A 20,437-nucleotide genomic window follows, 5' to 3' on the forward strand; every position below is an offset into this window, starting at 1 on the left:
GCCAGTAGGTTGCGATATGCATGAAGAAAGTGAATCAAATTAAAACAAAAAAAGAAGAATGTGGAAGTGAACGTGGAGATTTATAGTAGAAAATGACTCAAATATTGATTTGTTTCTCACCCACACTTATATCACTTCTGATGATATGGATTTAACCACTGGAGTTGTATGGATTACTTTTATGTGCTTTTTGGAGCTTCTGTCCACCATTAACTTGCATTGTAAAGACCTACAAAGTTGAGATATTCTTATAAAAATCTTAGTTTGTGTTCTGCAGAAGAAAGATAGTCAAACACATCTGGGATGGCATGAGGACAAGTAAATGATGAGGACATTTTGGGGTGAACTATTCCTTTAACATGCCCTCAAACAAAACAACTCGCAGTTGCACACTTTCTATTTTTTAGTGCATGCATATGCATTTATGTATGCATTTGTGTGTGCTATGGTAGGTGGTACCCTTTGCTTTGAATCAGACAGGAAGAAGATGTGGTCATGTGGTCAGTATGTGGTCATGTGATGTGTGTGTTCTTTGGGTGTGTAAACAAACACACAGGGTCCAAAATAAACACTTTACAAGCACTTAATGCAACTGAAAAGGAGAGCAAATTGATACAAATCTAATCTTTATTAGAAACTGCAACATTACATGGTTTAAATGGAATTGTATGAATAACAGTCTGACCCTTGCGGATGTCAGTGATGCAAGCAATACATCATCTAAACTGTCTACTCAAGAAAACATCTTAAGAAGTGAGTAAATGATTGTAAATACTCAAGAAAACACTGCCTTTGTCAAGTGTGGCAAAAAGTTAATTTTGGACCCTTTGGTTATTCTAAATATGTCCTGCAATATTGTTATGCCTCACTTCAGTGTCTTACTCTTTGTGTGTGTGTGTGTGTGTGTGTGTGTGTGTGTGTGTGTGTGTGTGTGTGTGTGTGTGTGTGTGTGTGTGTGTGTGTGTGTCTGAAACTACACAATGATGTCTCTAAGTCAGTTACAGTTTAATTACAGTTTAATTCTGTTAATGCCTGGTCTTCTGTAAAGCTGCTTTGAAACAATGTGTGTTTTGAAAAGTGCTATACAAATAAAACTGACTTGACTTGTGTATGTGTGTGTGTGTGTGTGTGGGTGTGTGCTTATCCGAATAACTCACCTTTGTGACTCCAATCTGTTCTTTTCTAAACTTTTCCAAAGGTTTAATGAGCAAGTCACAGGCATTCTGGACCTGCAGCAAAGAAAGTGACACAGAAAAGAAAGAGAGAGTGTTCCTTAAATGTCCTACTGTAACTATAACAGAAAGTCTTGTCCCAGCTCTTATTCAACACATGCAGTTCAGAGGTTAGGAGCTGTCACAATAAAGCAAGTAGTTTAGGATCCCACTGAGTGACAAAATGGCAGGGGCCCATGTGCAACACTGGAGAGGTATTTGAACCACTGTAACCTTCTTCATGTAGCAGCAACAGATATGTGTTTCAGTCCTGGCATGTACTTAACTGAGTTATGATGGTGAATTAATAATATTTTAAAAAATAACTACTTGAGCATATGCTGTGCACCTCTTGGGGAAGGAAGAGGTCATTTCTGTTTGAATCTGGACTTTCCAGTTATACAGGATTAGATGTTACAGATAAGATTAATGATTGTGCTCAAAAATTGAGAGCGATTCAGGTCAGCGTTTAAAGCGATTCCACACTTAGTTTGGCAGCTCAAACACTATAACTTGGTTTTACGATATAAACCTCTCAATAAAATGAACCAAACCATGTTTAATTGGCACTCAGCAATGGGATCTTTTCTACAGAAGTTTAATGATTGGCATAAAATATCTATATGTCATACATGTGCTCTTTGTATATATATATCTAGATTTTGATTGACTATTTTTAAGGGCACGGAAAGAAATGCACGCTACCAACCACCATCATCCGGCCCTCTTCCACGTCCTGCAGAAGACCAGCAAACTCTCGAAATGACTCAGCTGTGAAGGTAAAAATATGTGGTCACGTAAACACCCAATCTAAAAACACAGATGCTGCCACAGACAGACTTGCAAACATGCATGTACTGTACACTCAAGCACTTTCAAATACCAACTAGGGCTGCAACTAACGATTATTTTGATAATTAATCTTCGATTATTTCTACGATTAATCGATTAATAGGATAAACATTTTTATTTCATTTCCTCTATTTTATTAAAATATGATTTTTCAAAAAACCTGAAATGATTAAAGGGCGTAAGGATTTGGTTTGATTTACAGTACTAAATTCACAATTATATACTCTCACAAACTTTGAACAAAGCCTGAATCGTGAAAATTTAAGTTTGAATGTATTATTATTACTTTCAGAACATATGTGAAACAGTTTACAACCTTTACTTTTAAAACTTGACAAAAAGTGCTTATCGTTAATGAGTAAAATGACACATAGGGGATGGAGTGGGTCAAAAAAATCAGCCCAGCAGAGGGAAATGGTAATACCAGAATAGAAATATTAATAATTCTGCCCAGCTGAAAAATAAATAATTATGTTAGATACATACAATATGCTTGTACACTGTCACTGATTACATACATTTAAGTATTTCAATATTATAGGTTTTAAAATGTTTTTTTTGTCAATGACTACATGTTTCTAAATTATTCTTTTCAAAAAATTGTGTCTGCTTATACAGTAAAATTCTGATTGCATTGTATAAATTTACTAGTGAAATCAGACATTACTTGTGGCATTATCTGGAGGACTTTTAAATACCAGGAGCGTTAGCATGATTGTACATTATATTCAGCATTGTATACAGTTTAATATAGTACAATCATCTGTAAACCCTATGCAAATTCACTCTTGTGCTGAAAAGACTCATCCCGGTGCTCACACTATTACATGCGCATACATGAGCAGGAAAAAAAACATTATAAATCGGCACCTTGACTGCTGAGACTTCAGTCTGATATCCAAGAAAGCTGCAAAATGTATTACAATGAAACTGAAATCATGGTATAATGTTGGATAGTTTAATCAAAATGATTGCGTTCAATCAAAATCCATTTCTCCATTGCGATCGGTTTTATTGACGTGGATGCGTGCGCTCGCATGCTCATTCGAGTTTACTTGTCTCCGTATTTTTTCAAATGAGTTTCATAATGCAACATATTTTTCACTTGTCTGTGAAATGACGTCACTGACTGGGCTTCTCCGTGCTTACCGCAAATATCCAACTAATTGATAATGAAATTCATTGTAGATGATTTCCATTATCGAAAATTAACGATTTTATCGATTAGGTGTTGCAGCCCTAATACCAACACATTTTTATATGTTCTACATTCATGCACATTTACACAAATACTCAGAACCGAACAAAAGTGAGATCATGATGACCATAAAATGATAGAAATAGAAATAATCAGTGTGACTGATAATTTTTTGCCTATATTCACAATTTTAGACTTATTTATTAGTTATTGGTAAATCTTATAAAACAACAATCAGGTCTTAAATGAAATGGACGCACAGAGGAGCTCCAATCAGGTTAAAACTTGGCTATATGCAGACCAATCAGAACTGTCAGTGATGTGCTGAGACTCACCAATGTTCATCTCATCATCGGTCAGAGTGTCACCGATGAAATCAAACTGGAATGACTGAAGGGTATGAGAGAACTTCTGCACAGCAAGCGAGTAATCTGGAGGCAACAATAAAACCATAAAGAGAACATAGAAAAATCCTTATTTTTGTTTTTTTACCAAATATAAATTGCTACATATGAATGAACATCAATGGAAAACCATTTACTGATGCAATATATGGACTCCACACTCTGGAACCTTAACCCCACCCAAGTTTCAAATCCAGCTCATATGAAACTCTACACACACTCTCGCGGTTTTACTAAAGACAGAAAGACAACCATGGCCAGGAAATTAAAACACAAACAACATTTCACCATATTGCTTGGTTGCTTGCCATTTAGTATAAGCAGCTATTAATTATGGACCCACAATAAGAAAAGGAGCTTTATTAGTAAATGAAATCAGATGTTGTGGAGTGGAATAATGTTTCAAACTCTCTACAAAGATTCACTGCCAGAACATACACAAGACAGGCCACTGTTAGCAGGTCTAAACGCTAAGGATTTTATCCACTGGACCGGTTGGGCCAGTGCTTCAGATTTTTACTGGCTCTGGCAAAATTTTCACTGGCCCCAACACAAAAATGACAAATAGCTGTTTTTACCATCATGGCTTTAAAAAATATGTCAGAAGATAAATTATTTTTACATATCTTGTGTTTTTAATACAATGTTCCCAGGGGCCTGTGTAGCTCAGTGAATAAAGACGCTGATTACCACCCCTGGAGTCACGAGTTTGAATCCAGGGCGTGCTGAGTGACTCCAGTCAGGTCTCCTAAGCAACCAAATTGGCCCGGTTGCTAGGGAGGGAACAGTCACATGGGATAACCTCCTTGTGGTCGCTATAATGTGGTTCTCGCTCTCGGTGGGGAGCGTAGCGTGTTGTGCGTGGATGCCGCGGAGAATAGGGTGAAGCCTCTACACGCGCAATGTCTCCACAGTAACATGCTCAGAAACCATGTGATAAGATGTGCGGATTGATGGTCTCAGATGTTTAGACAACTGAGATTCGCTATCCTCCACCCAGATTGAGGTGAGTCACTACGCCATCATGAGGGCTTAGAGCACATTAGGAATCGGGCATTCCAAATTGGGGAGAAAAAGGGGAGAAAATAAAATAAAATACAAAGTCCCCCAAAATGTAATCACATTTATAATTTGCAAGATAATATTTATGATTTATGTAATCCCATATATGTGCTTTACAGATATAAATTCATAAATACATCATATTAACCTCATCCTGCCATTTACACATGTGCTTTTAAGCCAAGAGTTCTGTGGAGGAGATGATGGGTTTTCGGTCACCCGTTTAGTCATGCTACTTTTGCCCATGAGTAGTGTTTTCACAAGAAGGATCAAAGATTTAGTCTCGGAGTTAAAGATTTGATTATTGTCTGAGAGAATATGTATATATGTGTATATAACATGAAATCAGACAACCCAAACAAGAACAACACAGGGTGTTAACGCAGGGTGTGGCTGGATTGAGACTTCCTTCAAACGTATTTATAAGTACTACCTCACTAATTATTTTCTTGTAGAGAGATTTAATTGTGATGTCGATGTATTCTTTACATTTTGTGGTCTGCAGGCGGAATTTTTTTTTTATTTATTTTGGAGTTGTCCCTACTCGACTTGTTTTTGGTCTGATTTCTGCAAGATTGTTAGAGATCATAATATTCCCAGCTTTCAACTTTGTTTTGAAAATGTTTTATTCGGTTTTTTCAGCTATGACATGTCTTTTCATAAGGAATATTATTTGATTAATGTTCTGCTTTTGTTGGCAAAGTTTAGTATTCATAAATGTAAGTATGGTGGTTATAAACCATTAGTTTTAATTTTTAATTCAGAGGTTCAGCAATACCTAAGAACAATTTCCAATTTAATCAAATTACAAGTTTAATTTGATTAAAATTTTTAAGCGATTAACAGCCCTAGTAATTACATCACCTGTCGTCTTTATGATGTCATCTCTGACAATCTTGTTGAGCAAAGTAATAGCGATGGATTGCATTAATCCGAATGTTTAAATATGTCCTCAAAAACAAGAGTAAAAACAAACAATCACACTGTGATGTCCCATGTTTTTTTTATGTTTGCAGTAGTCACATCACCATTCGGCTCTTAGGTCAGTGGAAAATTGCAGCCAGTTTACGATAGGCAACAGATTGCCCCTGCCGTGAACCAGTGGTTCAGCACGTGCTTCTCAGTTGCTTGTCATTTATCACACATTGGTCATCAAAATAATTTTACAGTACACTAATTACTGGGACATTCTCCATGGAGCAACACTGGGTTAAGAGGTTCCAAAGCGTAAAAAATTCACACTGGGATTTCCATCTTTGTTCTTGTTACTTAAAGAGTTGTGGTCTTTAATTGGTTTAATATTTGTTATAATTGCCTGTATACCTTTTAATTGATTCTCCTCATTGATTGGTCCAAATCCTCTGTATTTTGATTCTAAATGGTTAAATTTCACAAAGACAGGCAGGTACAATAAGTGAACAGGAAAGACTGCTTTTTGTTGTGATGGATGAATTAAGTTTGCTTTTTTGATTTATGTTCATGCTCTATATACTTGTTTCCAGTGGTGTAAAGGCCACAAAGAAGAAAAAGTATATTTCGTTTCTGCAAAATTGTCTTAACATGACATAAAGCTCCCTTTCTGAACAACAGCCATGTGAGGAAAGCCCTTCATCTTTCTTCTTTGGCCTGTGCCATAGGCCTGCTTGCTCTGTGAAATAAGCAGCGCTAACAGAGCTAACAGAGGACATGGCTTAAATGATTATATCCCCTCTGATGCAAAGGGCACAAAGAGTGTGTTTGTCTGCATGAGGAGCTGGCATGACAGACTTCACTCTCCAAACCAGATCACAAAACCTGCCCTGTTCGGCCCTCTCAAACACACATAACACTCAAAGAGTGGGGAGGAGCAATGTTAATCTTGTAATGTAGGAAGGGGCTGATGTAACAGATGTTTGAATGTGAGTCACAGCATGCAGGTTATAAACTACTAACTACAGCTGTAGCCGAGAACCACATCCTGGTACAAGAGAAATAGACCAAGCTGAAGGACCAGTCAGTGCACTCTGACTAAAAACATGACAAAAGAAAAGTGTTTGAATGTGGGGATGCTATAAAAATCTTTTATTTGTGGACCTTACCCAATATATAAACCACAACTTTGGAATCTTTATGAATGTTTTTATTAAAGTATCCTCTGTCTGTTCTCATAGCCGCCTAAATAACAAGCTCACTTTTTGTATTGGTACTGTAGTGGTACTTGGTACTTGTTTTGGCGCATTTGTGTGAAGGGATAGTTCACCCAAAAATTCTAATTGTTTCATCGAATACTGAAGCGGTTATTCAGCCTATAACATCTCCTTTTGTTTTCCACAAAAAAAAAAGAAAGTGATACAGGTTTGGAACAACATAAGGGTTGAGTTCATGATGACAGTTTTTATTTTTGCATGAACTATCCGTTTAAGATGAATCTGTAGCTCTGTTTGTTCATAAGAGGAGCAATAGATGTTCAAAGAGGTTCCTCAATGTTGGAGAAAAGGAAATTCTCAACTTCCTGTGTGAAGTTTCATATCTCCCCAATACCCAGTATATTCCTCAAAAAGTGCAAAACATTAACATAGTCAAAGGAAGTAGGCAGTTTAAAACCAATGAGTCAGGTCATATGACTTCAGAAAGTGCCGACAGTGTGAAAACTTTCTTGGAAGACATTTCTTTATTGTGAGTTCGGGCATTGCATTCAACTGTCCACCAGTGTTTTCTTCAGGTGTCAACGCCAGATCACACCGCATATTTGACTGAAGTAAGCCACTGAAGACTTTTTCCAAGACAATGGAAGCATCTGAGCGCAGACCGCAGTCATCAAATTACAGACTGTCTGTACACATGATCTACACAGTTCAATAATGAAATCTGCTGTGTAATGGCTAAAGCTATCATCTTCCCATTGTCAAAATAAACACATAAATATACTATCTGATTACAAGTTTTTAAAAAAAACTAGCCTACTGATTTTATGACTTCCCTTGAAATTAAGGAAGGAAGTTTGAGAAGCCTTGAACTTGGAGATAAATTAGAGCTGAATCATCAAATTATTGCTGATGGAGGACCAGGCATGAACTCTTTTATAGCTACAAACTTGAAGGCTTAGTTCACCAAAAATTTAAAATTCTCTCATCATTTATTCACCCTCATGCCATCCCAGATGTGTAAGACTTTCTTCTGCTGAAAACAAACAAAGATTTTTAGAAGAGTATCTCAGTTCTGTTGGTCCATTCAACGCAAGTGAATGAGTGCCAGAACTTTGAAGCTCCAAAAAAAACATACAGACAGCATAAAATTAATCCATACAACTCCAGTTGTTGAATCCATGACTTCAGACACACTATGACAGGTATTTTCTAGTCTTTGCAAGTCTTTTTTTCTTAATTATTGGTTGGTTTCTCACCCAAACCTTTCATATCACTTCTGAAGAGATGGATTAAACCACTGAACTACTGATTACTTTTATGCTGCCTTTATGTGTTTTTTGGAGCTTCACAATGTTGGTAACCATGCACTTGCATTGTATGGAATTACAGAGCTGAGACATTCTTCTAAAATTATTTGTGTTCAGCAGGAGAAAGACATGCACATCTGGGATGGCATGAGGTTGAGTATATGATGAGAGAACTTTCATTTTTGAGTGAACTATCACTTTAACAATTGAATTATAAATGAGAATACTACCCACCTGTCAGCATAAACTCTCAAACTTAGTAAGGAAGTCATCTAACACTGATAGTCAACACGAACACTGGGAAGCATAACTATACAATAATAATTAATGTGCTGTCTATATCTCTAAATACAGCCAACTTTCTATCTCTACAGTGCTCCATCAAAGCACTTCAGAGAGATGCCTAGCCTATGGGGCTGCATCCTACACACTCTCTCTCTCTCTCTCTCTCTCTCTCTCTCTCTCTCTCTCTCTTCACCAGCTGAAACAGGTTTTGAAGGTGTATCAGTGTTTTGAATTTTATAGGATCAGATCCTGCACCCCAGCAAACTGTCTCTAAACGTTCCCGTTCAATTGCATTCAATTAGTTTGCAAAACTAAAGGTGCATGCTATAAAAAAATGCAGCAGGATCTGAGAACGCATCCCATTCCTGATTGTCTCCTAAGTGCTTGCCAGAATCTCAGAGAGGGGGGATCATCCAAAGAGATACGCACCATCTGTCACTTCACTCCCTCCCCTTTACAATTCATAATCCCTTTTAAAACATCAACTGTCCCCCAAGTGAAAGCTTATGCAAAAAGTCAATAGGCGCACTTCGTTACTAAAAGCAAAACAATGCTCTACTGAATGTGTATGTTCATTCGCTGCATTTGTTCATCTGGTAGGTTTGGCAAGGCGGAAACCTCCATCCACATTCCCCAGAGGGCTGTAAAAGACCATGTTTACCTTTAATAGTGCTGATCACACTGTTCCCGTCCTTGATCACATCCTTGAGGAACCTGCTAGTTCTTTCCAGCTCGTTTTCGTAGCATTTTAGTCTCTCTCTGAAATCAGGACTGTCGGAGTAGCAGTCGCTGAACTCGAGCGGAGGATGCCCCATTATCTCCCCTTTAATTGATCAGTGAAGAGAGCCGGTCTTTTCTTAACAGTAAAGTGCACAAACCTTGAAATGCGTATCTTTTGATCACTCGCTTGTATTAGTCAAGTTAATTCTGATTAAACGGTTTCGATAAAGTTCTTAATTTTTGACACATTGGATGATATGCAGTTGCAAAAACGAATTCACCGCTCTCCTTGTGCACGCGATGTTGCTGTACAAACTATTGCATTCGAGTGTGATTAATGTCAAAGTAGAGCTTAAAAGTACGGATAATGAAAGTACTCGTGTTTCTATACTTTTCCTTGTTGTGGGAGAGGAATGACTAGCAAACGCGGGCAGGGCCACATACTGACTACTCCCACATCATTGGGCAGGAAATGTGCCTAGATAGATAACCTTAACCGTTTCCTAAGGGACATACAGATTTATTCCTCTAGGGGGCGCATGGGGGCTCACAAAGCCAAATCCTCAATTTAGTAGCATTTAAATCTCTGGACGTTGTTTTGTTTTACTGCTGGCATTTTGTATTAAAATTTATAAACGTTCAAATGTGTTCATTTCAAGGATTTTTGCTTGCAATACATGTTGAAGTCCGCCTCAAAAATAATAATAAAAAAAAGGCTAATCAAGTTACGATGAAGGGCTGCGATTGGTCATCCTGATCAGCGCAGAGAAAAGTTACAATAACCGAATGACAATGGCTTCATTGTTCCGTTTTTAAGCAGTGGTCCAAACCAAAACTCACAGTTAAATAATGACATTGAACGTTTTTAATTTCAATTGAATTGAAATTACACAATGAACAGTTTATTATTCTAGGTATAATGTAGACTCAACGTGCTAGACCAATCAGAGACAACGGCCGGACCACTAAGCCTGGCCTGAAACTTCATGGTAATTGCCATTCCAGCCACTTGTTCTATTTCTAAACCACCCACAGATTCTGAAACTCCAAGAGACAGAGTCTGTTTTAAATGATCTATAAACAATTTACAAAGCCTCATATCACTGCCAACATCTTTTATTCTCACGTTTTGAGTGTCATTTTAAATTAGTATGTTTTATGTAAATTCTCAGCTCAGTTTAAACATATATGACATAACACAATAGACAATAATAACATTTAAACAGCTAAACGTTTCCACTTGGCTACTTAAAGGTGCACTCAGTATTTTTTCCCCCTAAAGATATTAATTGTTATTTTGAAGCATATGAATAAAATCATGAGCACTCACATGAGGTGAGGAATTTAGTCATATCAGACACCTTATAAAAGCTGTTTTGTTCTGCATGTGGCAGGAGGGCCCTCATGGGGGCTGCCATTTTAAAATCACATGACCATCTGAATACTACTTGCTTAATCTCAATTACCGTATTGTTATTGGTCACTTTCACGCTTGGATTAAATTAATCATGGCTGATTGTGAATAGTGAATTTCTACAATGGCATCTGTAATTGAAACAATTGATTTTGAATGATGCTGCATCCACATCAATAGATGTCACTGAAAGTCCAAGATCACACAAACAATATATTGTTTATTCTTTAATTCTATTCTTTAATTGTTTACCTACACATACTTTCAGGATTCACTTTAATTTGAAAGTTCATTGAATTACTAATAAGGAATTATAATGATTAGGCTATATTATCATTGTTATTATTTGTACTACTACTACTGCTACTACTACTACTACTTCTACTACTACTACTACTACTATATCTGTTTGTGAATATGGTATTTTCCATTTAAGATAAACAAATGAATTACAGAATTTTGTTCAAAACTCTGATTTAAAATACTAAATGCTCAATTTAACTGCAAAAGCACAGAGCACACATGTGTCTCCATGTCCATGTTTTTTTATGAATGCTTTCATTGACAAACAGTATGTAAAACTTATAATTCACAAGGGCAGACAATACCAGGGGAGCATAGGGCTGACAAAAATATTATAATGATCTGCTTGATGGCCTGTTGTCGTTTTTTACGTCACACATTCGATGACGTATCTGTATCCGTGTAAAGATGGCGGAAGTACAGGAGTCCAGCAAGCCTTTGGTAAGGCACAAAACACGCTTTAAAAAATGTAAACGTCTTTAAAACACATTGTCAGCTTTTCCTGTTTTTTGTTTGTATGAGAAGCGACCTTGTGTTGGCATGGATGCTTGAGAAGGCGTAAATAATTCGTTCAAGTTTTGCTGGTGTACATGTAGATGGTCGTTTCTCAGCTCATCAGAATATTTTCCAGAGAATTTACTCCCTCAAACTAAATGTTAAACGTTGTACAACGGCCTTTTGATACATTTGCTATTTTCTTTGTGAAACTGTAGTACGTCTTTGACAGCGCAGTGCTAGCAAACGAATGTAAACAATGCGAGTGTGGAACATCTGCAATCAAAAACCGCTGACACGCAATATCTTTTATCATTTTAAAATGTGGAGATTTATACTGTGTTATTGCAGGGATTTTCAACCATTACAGATCTCACATAACTAAAATGTACAATTTTCAACTGGTAATAATTTCTCCATTATGCGTATATGCACTGGATTCATCGCGTATCTGTATTTCCCGTCAGATATTATTTATAATACGTTATATTAGTTGGATATATCATGTTTTAATATACAGTTTTTATGTCAAATTAATTTGTTTCAGACATTTAATGGTGATTTATTGCTCTGTAGTGGTTCGATGCGTTTCTCTGTGATCAAATGGGTCTTCTTGCATTGAGCAACCATTTGTGCTTCTAGACATGAAGCTTTTATTGTATTCCACTGGGTTTGGAAGAGTTCATCATGAAAGTTTGCTATTCTTTCTAAATGGTGCTGAAATTGGTCTTGGATTTAATCTACAGATTTCTATGGTTTGTCTCCATATATCTGAAGGAACCCTGTGGATGTGAAATGAGTAGTACAACATTCTATATCCCTCTTTACTGCATGGTAGTACATAAATGTGTGTGACAACAAGCATCACAATCCTGAAAACACATTAAGCAGTTGGGTCCTGTGGTCAGGGGCAATTCACAGCCTTCTGTCCTTGTTGCTTCAGATAAACCTGAACTGCATGCGAATGGACTGTGACTTAAAACATCTTTCCTCATGTCACAGTTTGCAGGTTTGTCGGACATCTCAATCTCAGATGACATCCCAGTGGAGGGGGACATATCAGTGCCAGTTGGCTCACATAATACAGATGATGATCTCTCAACTTTGGATGAGCCAGTCAAAGACACCATTGTAAGTGAACCCCTTCATTACAGAGCAGTGAAATATCAATATTTTGGCATGGTTGATTAATCAGCTGATGTTTTGACATTTGGACAATTAACTGTTTTTAGTCCAATCTTTACATTTACATTTACATTTATTCATTTGGCAGATGCTTTTATCCAAAGCGACTTACAAAAGAGGAAAGCCAGTCTTAAAGAGGAAATCTTTAAGACTGGCTGTTCGCACTGTCATTTTTGCAAGTGATGAAATCAGTTTTTTTTTTCAGACAGACTGTGTAGTCAATATCTGGGATATCTACATTGGTTTCCATAGTAATGTGTCAGCCGGAAGAGTAGTTGTCATTTAGCTGCTTAACTCATGTGGCGCATTACTGCAAACAGCTCCCTTGTTCACTTAATGTCTATTTACCAAATAGTGAATGCCATTATATTGGCAAAGAGTCAGCAAAAAAGAAAATTTCAAGAAACACATTAATGTTTTTTGTTTATAACCATTTATTTGTGAATTTTGAGGAAATTAAAATTGTTCAAAGTCAATTTTTATCTTATATAAACAAAATTTCTACGTGTCTGATTTTTTTTTATAATTAAATTTGATTATATCATGTTTATAAATCGGTACTCTGCTATATAGATATTAACAGTGGCATCTGCCATGAAAAACCCAAAACAGTCGACCGTTAAAAGAGACCAGCATGAATGAAAGAGCTCCAGAAATATTATGACAAGCCCCATGTGCATAGTGCAACATATTTACTTAGTCTTGAATCCAGGGGCATACTGGCCATCTGGGCAATGTTGGCTGGCCCACTGCCATGCAAGTGCAATTATAAAGAAATTATGATCAGGACCAGGCCGTTCTAAAGCTGACAACACCATCTATGGCACAAAAGTGCATTAGTAAATTCCATTTATATTAAAATGATCAATAAACATTTAAAAATGTTGTCAATATCAATGACTTTTATTTTTAAATTTACTTTGATTTGCGGCGCCTTTTATTGATGCGTTCTGATCATGCAACACACCTGGACCTCATTATTTTACATACAAAGCACAATATTGATGACAACCAAAAACAAAATATTGAGGATAAGATGAGCTTTATTGCCAAGTGTTCTCACTTACACAAGGATTTTTGGTGATGGGAGAAACAAGTGCACACTGAACATTAAAGTGAGACACTGTGAGACAAGGTAAGATTATAAATAGAAATACAAATAATAGGATATATAACACATTAAACACCCTGCTAAATAATGCTGAGGGTCACGAAAGTGCGAGCGCAAGCCTATGGTCTGCGTTCCAGGACTACTATCGGGTCCTTGAGTTACATATAACCTGCAGGTAAGGGCAGCCATTGAAGTTTCCGGTGCCCCCCCTAGGATAAGATGCCCCGTAAGCTGTAATTAATTATTATACTTTATACTATTATACTATGCTAAACGGAACTCTAGGTTTCCATGACCCCATTTCAGCTGAGACACATTTATTTGCACTTCTAGGAAAAAAAACTGGTGAAGAAATGCTGGCTTGTCACAGCACCTAAAATACTCACTTTCCATTGTATTTTAAGTACATTTAATCTTTAAAGTTTAATTTAAATTTAAAGTTCTTGGACCTGTTATTTGTCTGAGCTATAAAGTGCTGCTTTTTTATTGCGTTCTCTTTAAAAATATCCACTTATCACTTTTGCAGTGGTTTTACAGATGTTTTGAAGTTATGACAAGTTTCGCACCGGTGGGTCCCATTGTCATGAATTGCCTAAGAACGCACAAACACATGGGCTGGCCCTGGTAATGATAATATTGCATCTCCTTTCCTTCCACCCATGTTTCAACACAAAATTTTAAATTGAGCCGTAAAATGTTAATCATTGAGCTGCTGTGTTATGGTGTGGTGTGTTGAGGGCCAGTTGTATTGTGTCGCTGTGGGCTAGAAAGTCCAGGGCCACTTTTTAGTCCCAGTCCGCCCCAGCTAGAAGCCGTGTAATTAATAATAGTGCTGTTTTAGTTTAAGCAGTGTTCTTACTCTCTCTTTTGCTGTTTTTGTGTCTCAGCTGAGGGATTTGAGAGCTGTTGGACAGAAGTTTGTCCATGTGATGTACCCCAAGAAAAGTACTGCATTACTCAGAGACTGTGAGTCAATCATTCATAGTTCTTCAATCAAAAATTATTTATTAACAATCACAGATTACATAGCATGTTTGCATTTATTTATATGTATTTATTAGCACATTATAGTCATAAATGCTACAAGCTCATCTACCCCTGTCATGTAGAAACCCATTTAAATCTGTCTATATATGTTCTCTAATTTTTAGGGGACTTATGGGGACCTCTCCTCCTCTGTGTCACTCTGGCATTGTAAGTATTAAAGGGTCATGAAATCCCCTGTTTCAGCACAGATCAGTTCTCACTACAGTTTTAAAAAAATTCCAGGAAAGTGGGTGTAGTCAGCATCATGGTGAACCACCCCCGCTAGCCTAGAGAACAGAAAACTCTCTGTCTGACCCATGCAACATTATGTACAACTGCCTATTTTTAAGGACTTCCAGGCTTTTCACACTATGCTTTCCATCTTTATTAATCTTCAGAGGATCGGATACAGCAATCACTTTTCATATGAAGTTCTTGAATCTAATATAGTCAACACCACTGAGATGTCTGTGTATCCCAGAATGTTGCAGGGTGGATCAGCTGACAGCGAGGAAGACGGCAGGCCACAGTTTGCAGAGGTCTTTGTCATCATCTGGTTCGGTTCTGTAATCATCACCCTAAACTCCAAACTTTTAGGAGGAACTATGTGAGTGTGCAGTCCAATTTTGTGTGTACATTTAATTGGGTAGTTGATAAACAACATGGATATGAACTTTACCATTATATGCAACATCAAGACTCAAGGTTGAAATTAAGTTTCTGTCAAATAAGGGAAAGTGTTTAGTTTTAGAAGACGTAACCAAACTTCAAACCATATCATTACTCCTACTCATTTAATTTTCTTCTTAAAGATAATGAAATGAGTAGAAAAACCCCAAAATAAAAATTCTCTTATTCACATACCAGATGTGCACGACTGTCTTTTTTTCAGCAGAACACAAATTACGATTTTTTTTAAATGTTGAAGCTCTGTAGGTCCTTATAATGTATACAGTCAGGTCCATAAATATTGGGACATCGACACAATTCTAATCTTTTTGGCTCTGTACACCACCACAATGGATTTGAAATGAAACGAACAAGACGTGCTTTAACTGCAGACTTTCAGCTTTAATTTGAGGATATTTACATCCAAATCAGGTGAACGGTGTAGGAATTACAACAGTTTGTTTATGTGCCTCCCACTTTTTAAGGGACCAAAAGTAATGGGACAATTGGCTGTTCCATGGCCAGATTTTTCTTCTTCCCTCATTATCCCATTTACAAGGAGCAGATAAAAGGTCCAGAGTTCATTTCAAGTGTGCTATTTGCATTTGGAATATTTTGCTGTCAACTCTCAATATGAGATCCAAAGAGCTGTCACTATCAGTGAAGCAAGCCATCATTAGGCTGAAAAATCAAAACAAACCCATCAGAGAGATAGCAAAAACATTAGGTGTGGCCAAATCAACTGTTTGGAACATTCTTAAAAAGAAAGAACGCACCGGTGAGCTCAGCAACACCAAAAGACCCGGAAGACCACGGAAAACAACTGTGGTGGATGACCGAAGAATTCTTTCCCTGGAGAAGAAAACACCCTTCACAACAGTTGGCCAGATCAAGAACACAGGTAGGTGTATGTGTGTCAAAGTCAACAATCAAGAGAAGACTTCACCAGAGTGAATACAGAGGGTTCACCACAAGATGTAAACCATTGTTGAGTCTCAAAAACAGGAAGGCCAGATTAGAGTTTGCCAAACAACATCTAAAAAAGCCTTCACAGTTCTGGAACAACATCCTATGGACACATGAGACAAAGATCAACTTGTACCAGAGTGATGGGAAGAGAAGAGTATGGAGAAGGAGAGGAACTGCTCTTGATCCAGAGCATAACACCACATCAGTGAAGCATGGTGGTGGTAGTGTCATGGTGTGGGCATGTATGGCTGCCAATGGAACTGGTTATCTTGTATTTATTGATGATGTGACTGCTGACAAAAGCAGCAGGATGAATTCTGAAGTGTTTTGGGCAATATTATCTGCTCATATTCATTTCAAATCCATTGTGGTGGTGTATAGAGCCAAAAAGATTAGAATTGTGTCGATGTCCCAATATTTATGGACCTGACTGTAAGTAAATGGGTGTAATCAACCCTTTAACTCTTTGTTTGTACAGATCATTCTTCCAGAGTCTGTGTGTGTTGGGATACTGTATTCTTCCTCTGACTGTGGCTATGTTAGTTTGCCGCATTGTGCTGCTGGGGGGCTCAGGCGTTTTCAGTTTTGCTATCCGTCTCATTGTTGTCACCGCCTCCTTTGGCTGGTCAACATTTGGTAAGGACCAATCAAAATAATTTCTCAATTTTCAGTTATCCTAAAAGCCCAGGAATCTTGAGATATAGATGTTTTCTATTTGTTCCAGTTATTCGGTTGGTTAATAGAAACTACATTTGGAATCCTAAGTATTTTTCTGTTGGTGCACTTAGTGCAGTCAGTGCCTGCAGTGACCACTAGGTGGAAATGTAGGCTCTGATTCCCCTTACACCCTCCCTCTCTTTCTATAAACTTCAGTTAGATTATGTTGCCGGCTTCACTGCAATTTTGTTGCTGATGACACTCATTGTCTCTTTGTCACACATAGTCATTTAGGGAATTCAGTGAGTTTAAGACAGACCAGAGTTGACCCAGTGACACCGTGCGTGCATGTGTGTGTGTGTTTTTCATCCACAGCCTCCACAGCATTTCTTGCAGACAGTCAACCGGCCAACAGGAAAGCTCTGGTCGTGTATCCTGTGTTCCTGTTCTACTTTGTGATTGGCTGGATGGTCTTGACATTTTCGCCTTCTCATTAGCATACAGATACTCTACGCCAATTGTGCAACATACTTTAATTCCTCCCCTTAACAATGACCACCAGTAGATTGTCTGGAAGCTGGTCATTGATTGGCCTAGAATCAAATGAGGTGGAGCGCTTATCAAGGGACAAACAGTGGAGAGTAATGGATTAGTGATATCGCTATCACTCCTTCCCATCCCTCGTTTAGTTGGAGAAGGAGAGGAGGACATCAATTATTCTACGCTACTTATTTAACAACAGCCTACGTCACTCTCAGTCCGTCAAACTTCGGATGCTGGCACCTTGTGTGTGTGTGTGTGTGTGTGTGTGTGTGTGAGTGTGAGTGTGAGAAAGAGTGTGAGAAAGAGTGTGAGAAAGAGAGGGAGAAATAGAGAATATGTTAGTCTTGATGTGTGCAAATATGTTTTGTTACGTGTGAGACTAGATACTTTGTACTGTGCGTCAGGCATGGCTTTGTGCATAAAAAGCCATGTCGGGGTGCATATGCTTATTCAGGCACAGACATGTTATTGTGTCATCATGTATGTAATTGCTTGTGTGTTTGATTGAACATTGTGTCAGTTGCCTCTGCTGGGAGCTCTAAAATCCTCCTGGAGAATTATTCAGCTATTATCAGGCTGCACATTCACTTCAGTGTTTACTAACAGAGGTCAAGTCTCTAAGACTCACTTAATGGCACTGTGCACAACAACAGACCTGGAGATGGCTAAACTTTTTTTCTTTGGTGTTTTCTTTGTTCTGAATGATATTTGTTTGGACTTAAATTAAATGTATTTTGTTCTAAACGGTGGAGGAAGACATTCCAGAATGAAATAAAAATTTACTTTCTAAGTGCAGCAGAGATGGGTTCTATTTGTCTGTCTGTGTCTATTTTTACATGGAAATGTAAAACAAGTAGGTTGAATTTGGAAGAGAAACACATTTTCTGTCTGTCTGAGGTTCATTGATGTGATGCCCATTGTTTTGTGTGGCTCAATGAAGTTATTCAAGCATATATTAAAAATAAATACTGTGATGAAGCTGTTTTCTGTCATTTTGATGTTTTTTTTTTTGGAGCTTAAATTATAATGTCTAAGTAGTGTAAGCACCCGTTGACAAAAGTCTTATTAAAAGCTGAAAGTCTTAAAAAAAAAAGTTTGCTTAAGTAATTTAGAATAATCTTTTATTATTGTCCCTTAATATAAGTGAAAAAAGAGTGTTAGATAATAGTCATTATTTCCTTCTGACCTTTGTAGGTGTGTAGTTAGTGTTATGGTTGCACAACATGTGCTGATGTATTGCCTTTGTAGGGCAGAAGAGACTACACAGTACAGCTCAGCAATTTTCACTTAAACATTCTGGTGGAAACAAAGAGATTAAAGACTAACTACAAACCTGAGTATTACTTCTAGCGTAGTGTGTAAAGGCAATTAGAATGTGTACTTTCGTGCAGACAGACCCAGGTTTGATTCCACCGTCCTTTAAATAAACACAATAAACAAGCTGCAGTGATGCCCCTGCCCACCTTTTTCCTGAGCGCGGAAGTGTTCCACGATTCAACTGTTTTCAATTTCCGGTCTTCAGGGTATTCACTATCTTCTTAGCAGGTAATGTAATGTTTGAGGTATTACATTTGTAAAAAAAAAAAAAACATCCCGATACTTCACAGAGTACCGATGACCATGTATTTATAGACAGTGCCTCACGAGTGTAAAAAGAATTGTGTAGATGACATGAAGCGATGGTCAGAGGTTAGTTACATTGAAATCATTCATTATTCTGAGTTGATATGACAGCCAACAATGCCATGTTGATCCTGAAATTAATTTTTACACCAGGGAGGTATTGCACGAAAGCCAGGATAACAGAACAGTCGCGGCTTTACCTAGTTTAATCAGTGCATCCTGGCTTAATCCGTTGCACGTTTGCTGAGCCAGGATGAGAACGCGCGGATATGTCAAGCCAAGTGTATAGTTTGGATAAATGCACGTTCACGGCATTCTTAAAAAGATCACGAAATCGATCACAGAATCACCGATGCAAAAATGGACAAAACCCGTGCGGCATACTTTTCGCCTAATGAGCAACAGGTTCTTATGGAAACGTATGAAGAAGTGAAACATATGTAAAAAAGGCAATACAGCTGCTGTAATAAAACAAAGAGAGAATGCCTGGCAAACAATAGCGGACCGATTGAATGCGTAAGTAGTCCAAATAACCAGTGCTCCACTGAAACCCTCATAATTACAATTCAAGGAGTTACTTGTCATTTTCAAAAATAATTGTATACTTTGCCTTAAATGTGACCAGTGGACATGCATTTAACATGAAGAATAATTGCAAACACTTACCCACTATGTGCATCTATTTGATCTATTTAGTTTCTTTTATGTCTATAATCTGTTTAATCTTTTTACTCTTATCTATTTGTATGTAGGTTTTGTTTCTAATTGATTTGATGTAATTTATAATCAGATATTTTGCTCTATTTTTATCCATCTTATCTATTTTCTCATTTGTATCTATCTATTCCTCTTAAAGAACAAACATGTCTGGCCAAAAAAGGACTTGGCAGCAAGTCAAGATTAAATACAAGAATATTTTGCAGGCTGGTAAGTGACTTGTTTGCTGACATTTTTTTTGTCTGTGCTGATTTTAGCAATAAATAAAAAAAAAATCATATATCTGGTACGGGGGGTGGCCCTCCAACCCAAGACTTCACCACAGCAGAGGAGCTGGCCCTGGACTTAAATAAAGGGAAGCCAGTGATTGAAGGGATCCAGGGAGGGACAGCCACTGACTCTGGCCCAGCAAGGGATACTGGCCTCTTCATACAAGGTACATTATTGCCATACTACTGCACATGGAAAATATTGAAATCCAATATATTTTGCTATGTGGACTGTGTGACTTTGCCTTACCTTGCAGTGGCTGGCAACACACTTACACTTTTGGAGCCACC

The 20,437-nt window shown here is 37.6% G+C and overlaps 2 protein-coding genes across 4 annotated transcripts in view; one reads left to right on the top strand and one right to left on the bottom strand.

Annotated features, from left to right (window-relative positions):
* LOC127640510 (oligophrenin-1-like) overlaps nt 1–9,562 on the bottom strand; it is a 46,357-nt gene extending 36,795 nt beyond the window's left edge. For all 3 annotated transcript variants that reach the window (XM_052123125.1, XM_052123118.1, XM_052123134.1), the window contains exons 1-4: nt 9,107–9,562; nt 3,597–3,692; nt 1,921–1,982; nt 1,158–1,229 (exon numbers count right to left, since the gene is read on the bottom strand). In XM_052123125.1, the coding sequence (XP_051979085.1) occupies nt 1,158–1,229; nt 1,921–1,982; nt 3,597–3,692; nt 9,107–9,260 (384 nt within the window). In that variant the 5' untranslated portion in view covers nt 9,261–9,562. The remainder of the gene's footprint in view (nt 1–1,157; nt 1,230–1,920; nt 1,983–3,596; nt 3,693–9,106) is intronic.
* A 1,713-nt stretch (nt 9,563–11,275) lies between these two features.
* Nucleotides 11,276–18,622, top strand: LOC127640771 (protein YIPF6-like). Its single transcript, XM_052123491.1, has 7 exons — nt 11,276–11,323; nt 12,380–12,508; nt 14,561–14,639; nt 14,825–14,867; nt 15,181–15,306; nt 16,816–16,973; nt 17,370–18,622. Exons 1-7 carry the CDS (start codon nt 11,291–11,293, stop codon nt 17,489–17,491), a joined length of 690 nt encoding a protein of 229 aa, XP_051979451.1. The 5' UTR covers nt 11,276–11,290; the 3' UTR covers nt 17,492–18,622.
* The last annotated feature ends 1,815 nt before the right edge of the window (nt 18,623–20,437 follow it).

The sequence above is a fragment of the Xyrauchen texanus genome, chromosome 4 (genome assembly GCF_025860055.1).
Source record: "Xyrauchen texanus isolate HMW12.3.18 chromosome 4, RBS_HiC_50CHRs, whole genome shotgun sequence".
Classification (NCBI taxonomy): Eukaryota; Metazoa; Chordata; class Actinopteri; order Cypriniformes; family Catostomidae; genus Xyrauchen; species Xyrauchen texanus.

Excerpts from the sequence above, each read along its gene's own strand:
- LOC127640771 (XM_052123491.1), top strand. The coding sequence starts at position 11,291 with ATGGCGGAAGTACAGGAGTCCAGCAAGCCTTTG. Across the intron at positions 11,324-12,379 it reads AGGAGTCCAGCAAGCCTTTG|TTTGCAGGTTTGTCGGACAT; the intron begins GTAAGGCACAAA and ends CTCATGTCACAG. Across the intron at positions 14,868-15,180 it reads CTCTGTGTCACTCTGGCATT|AATGTTGCAGGGTGGATCAG; the intron begins GTAAGTATTAAA and ends TGTGTATCCCAG.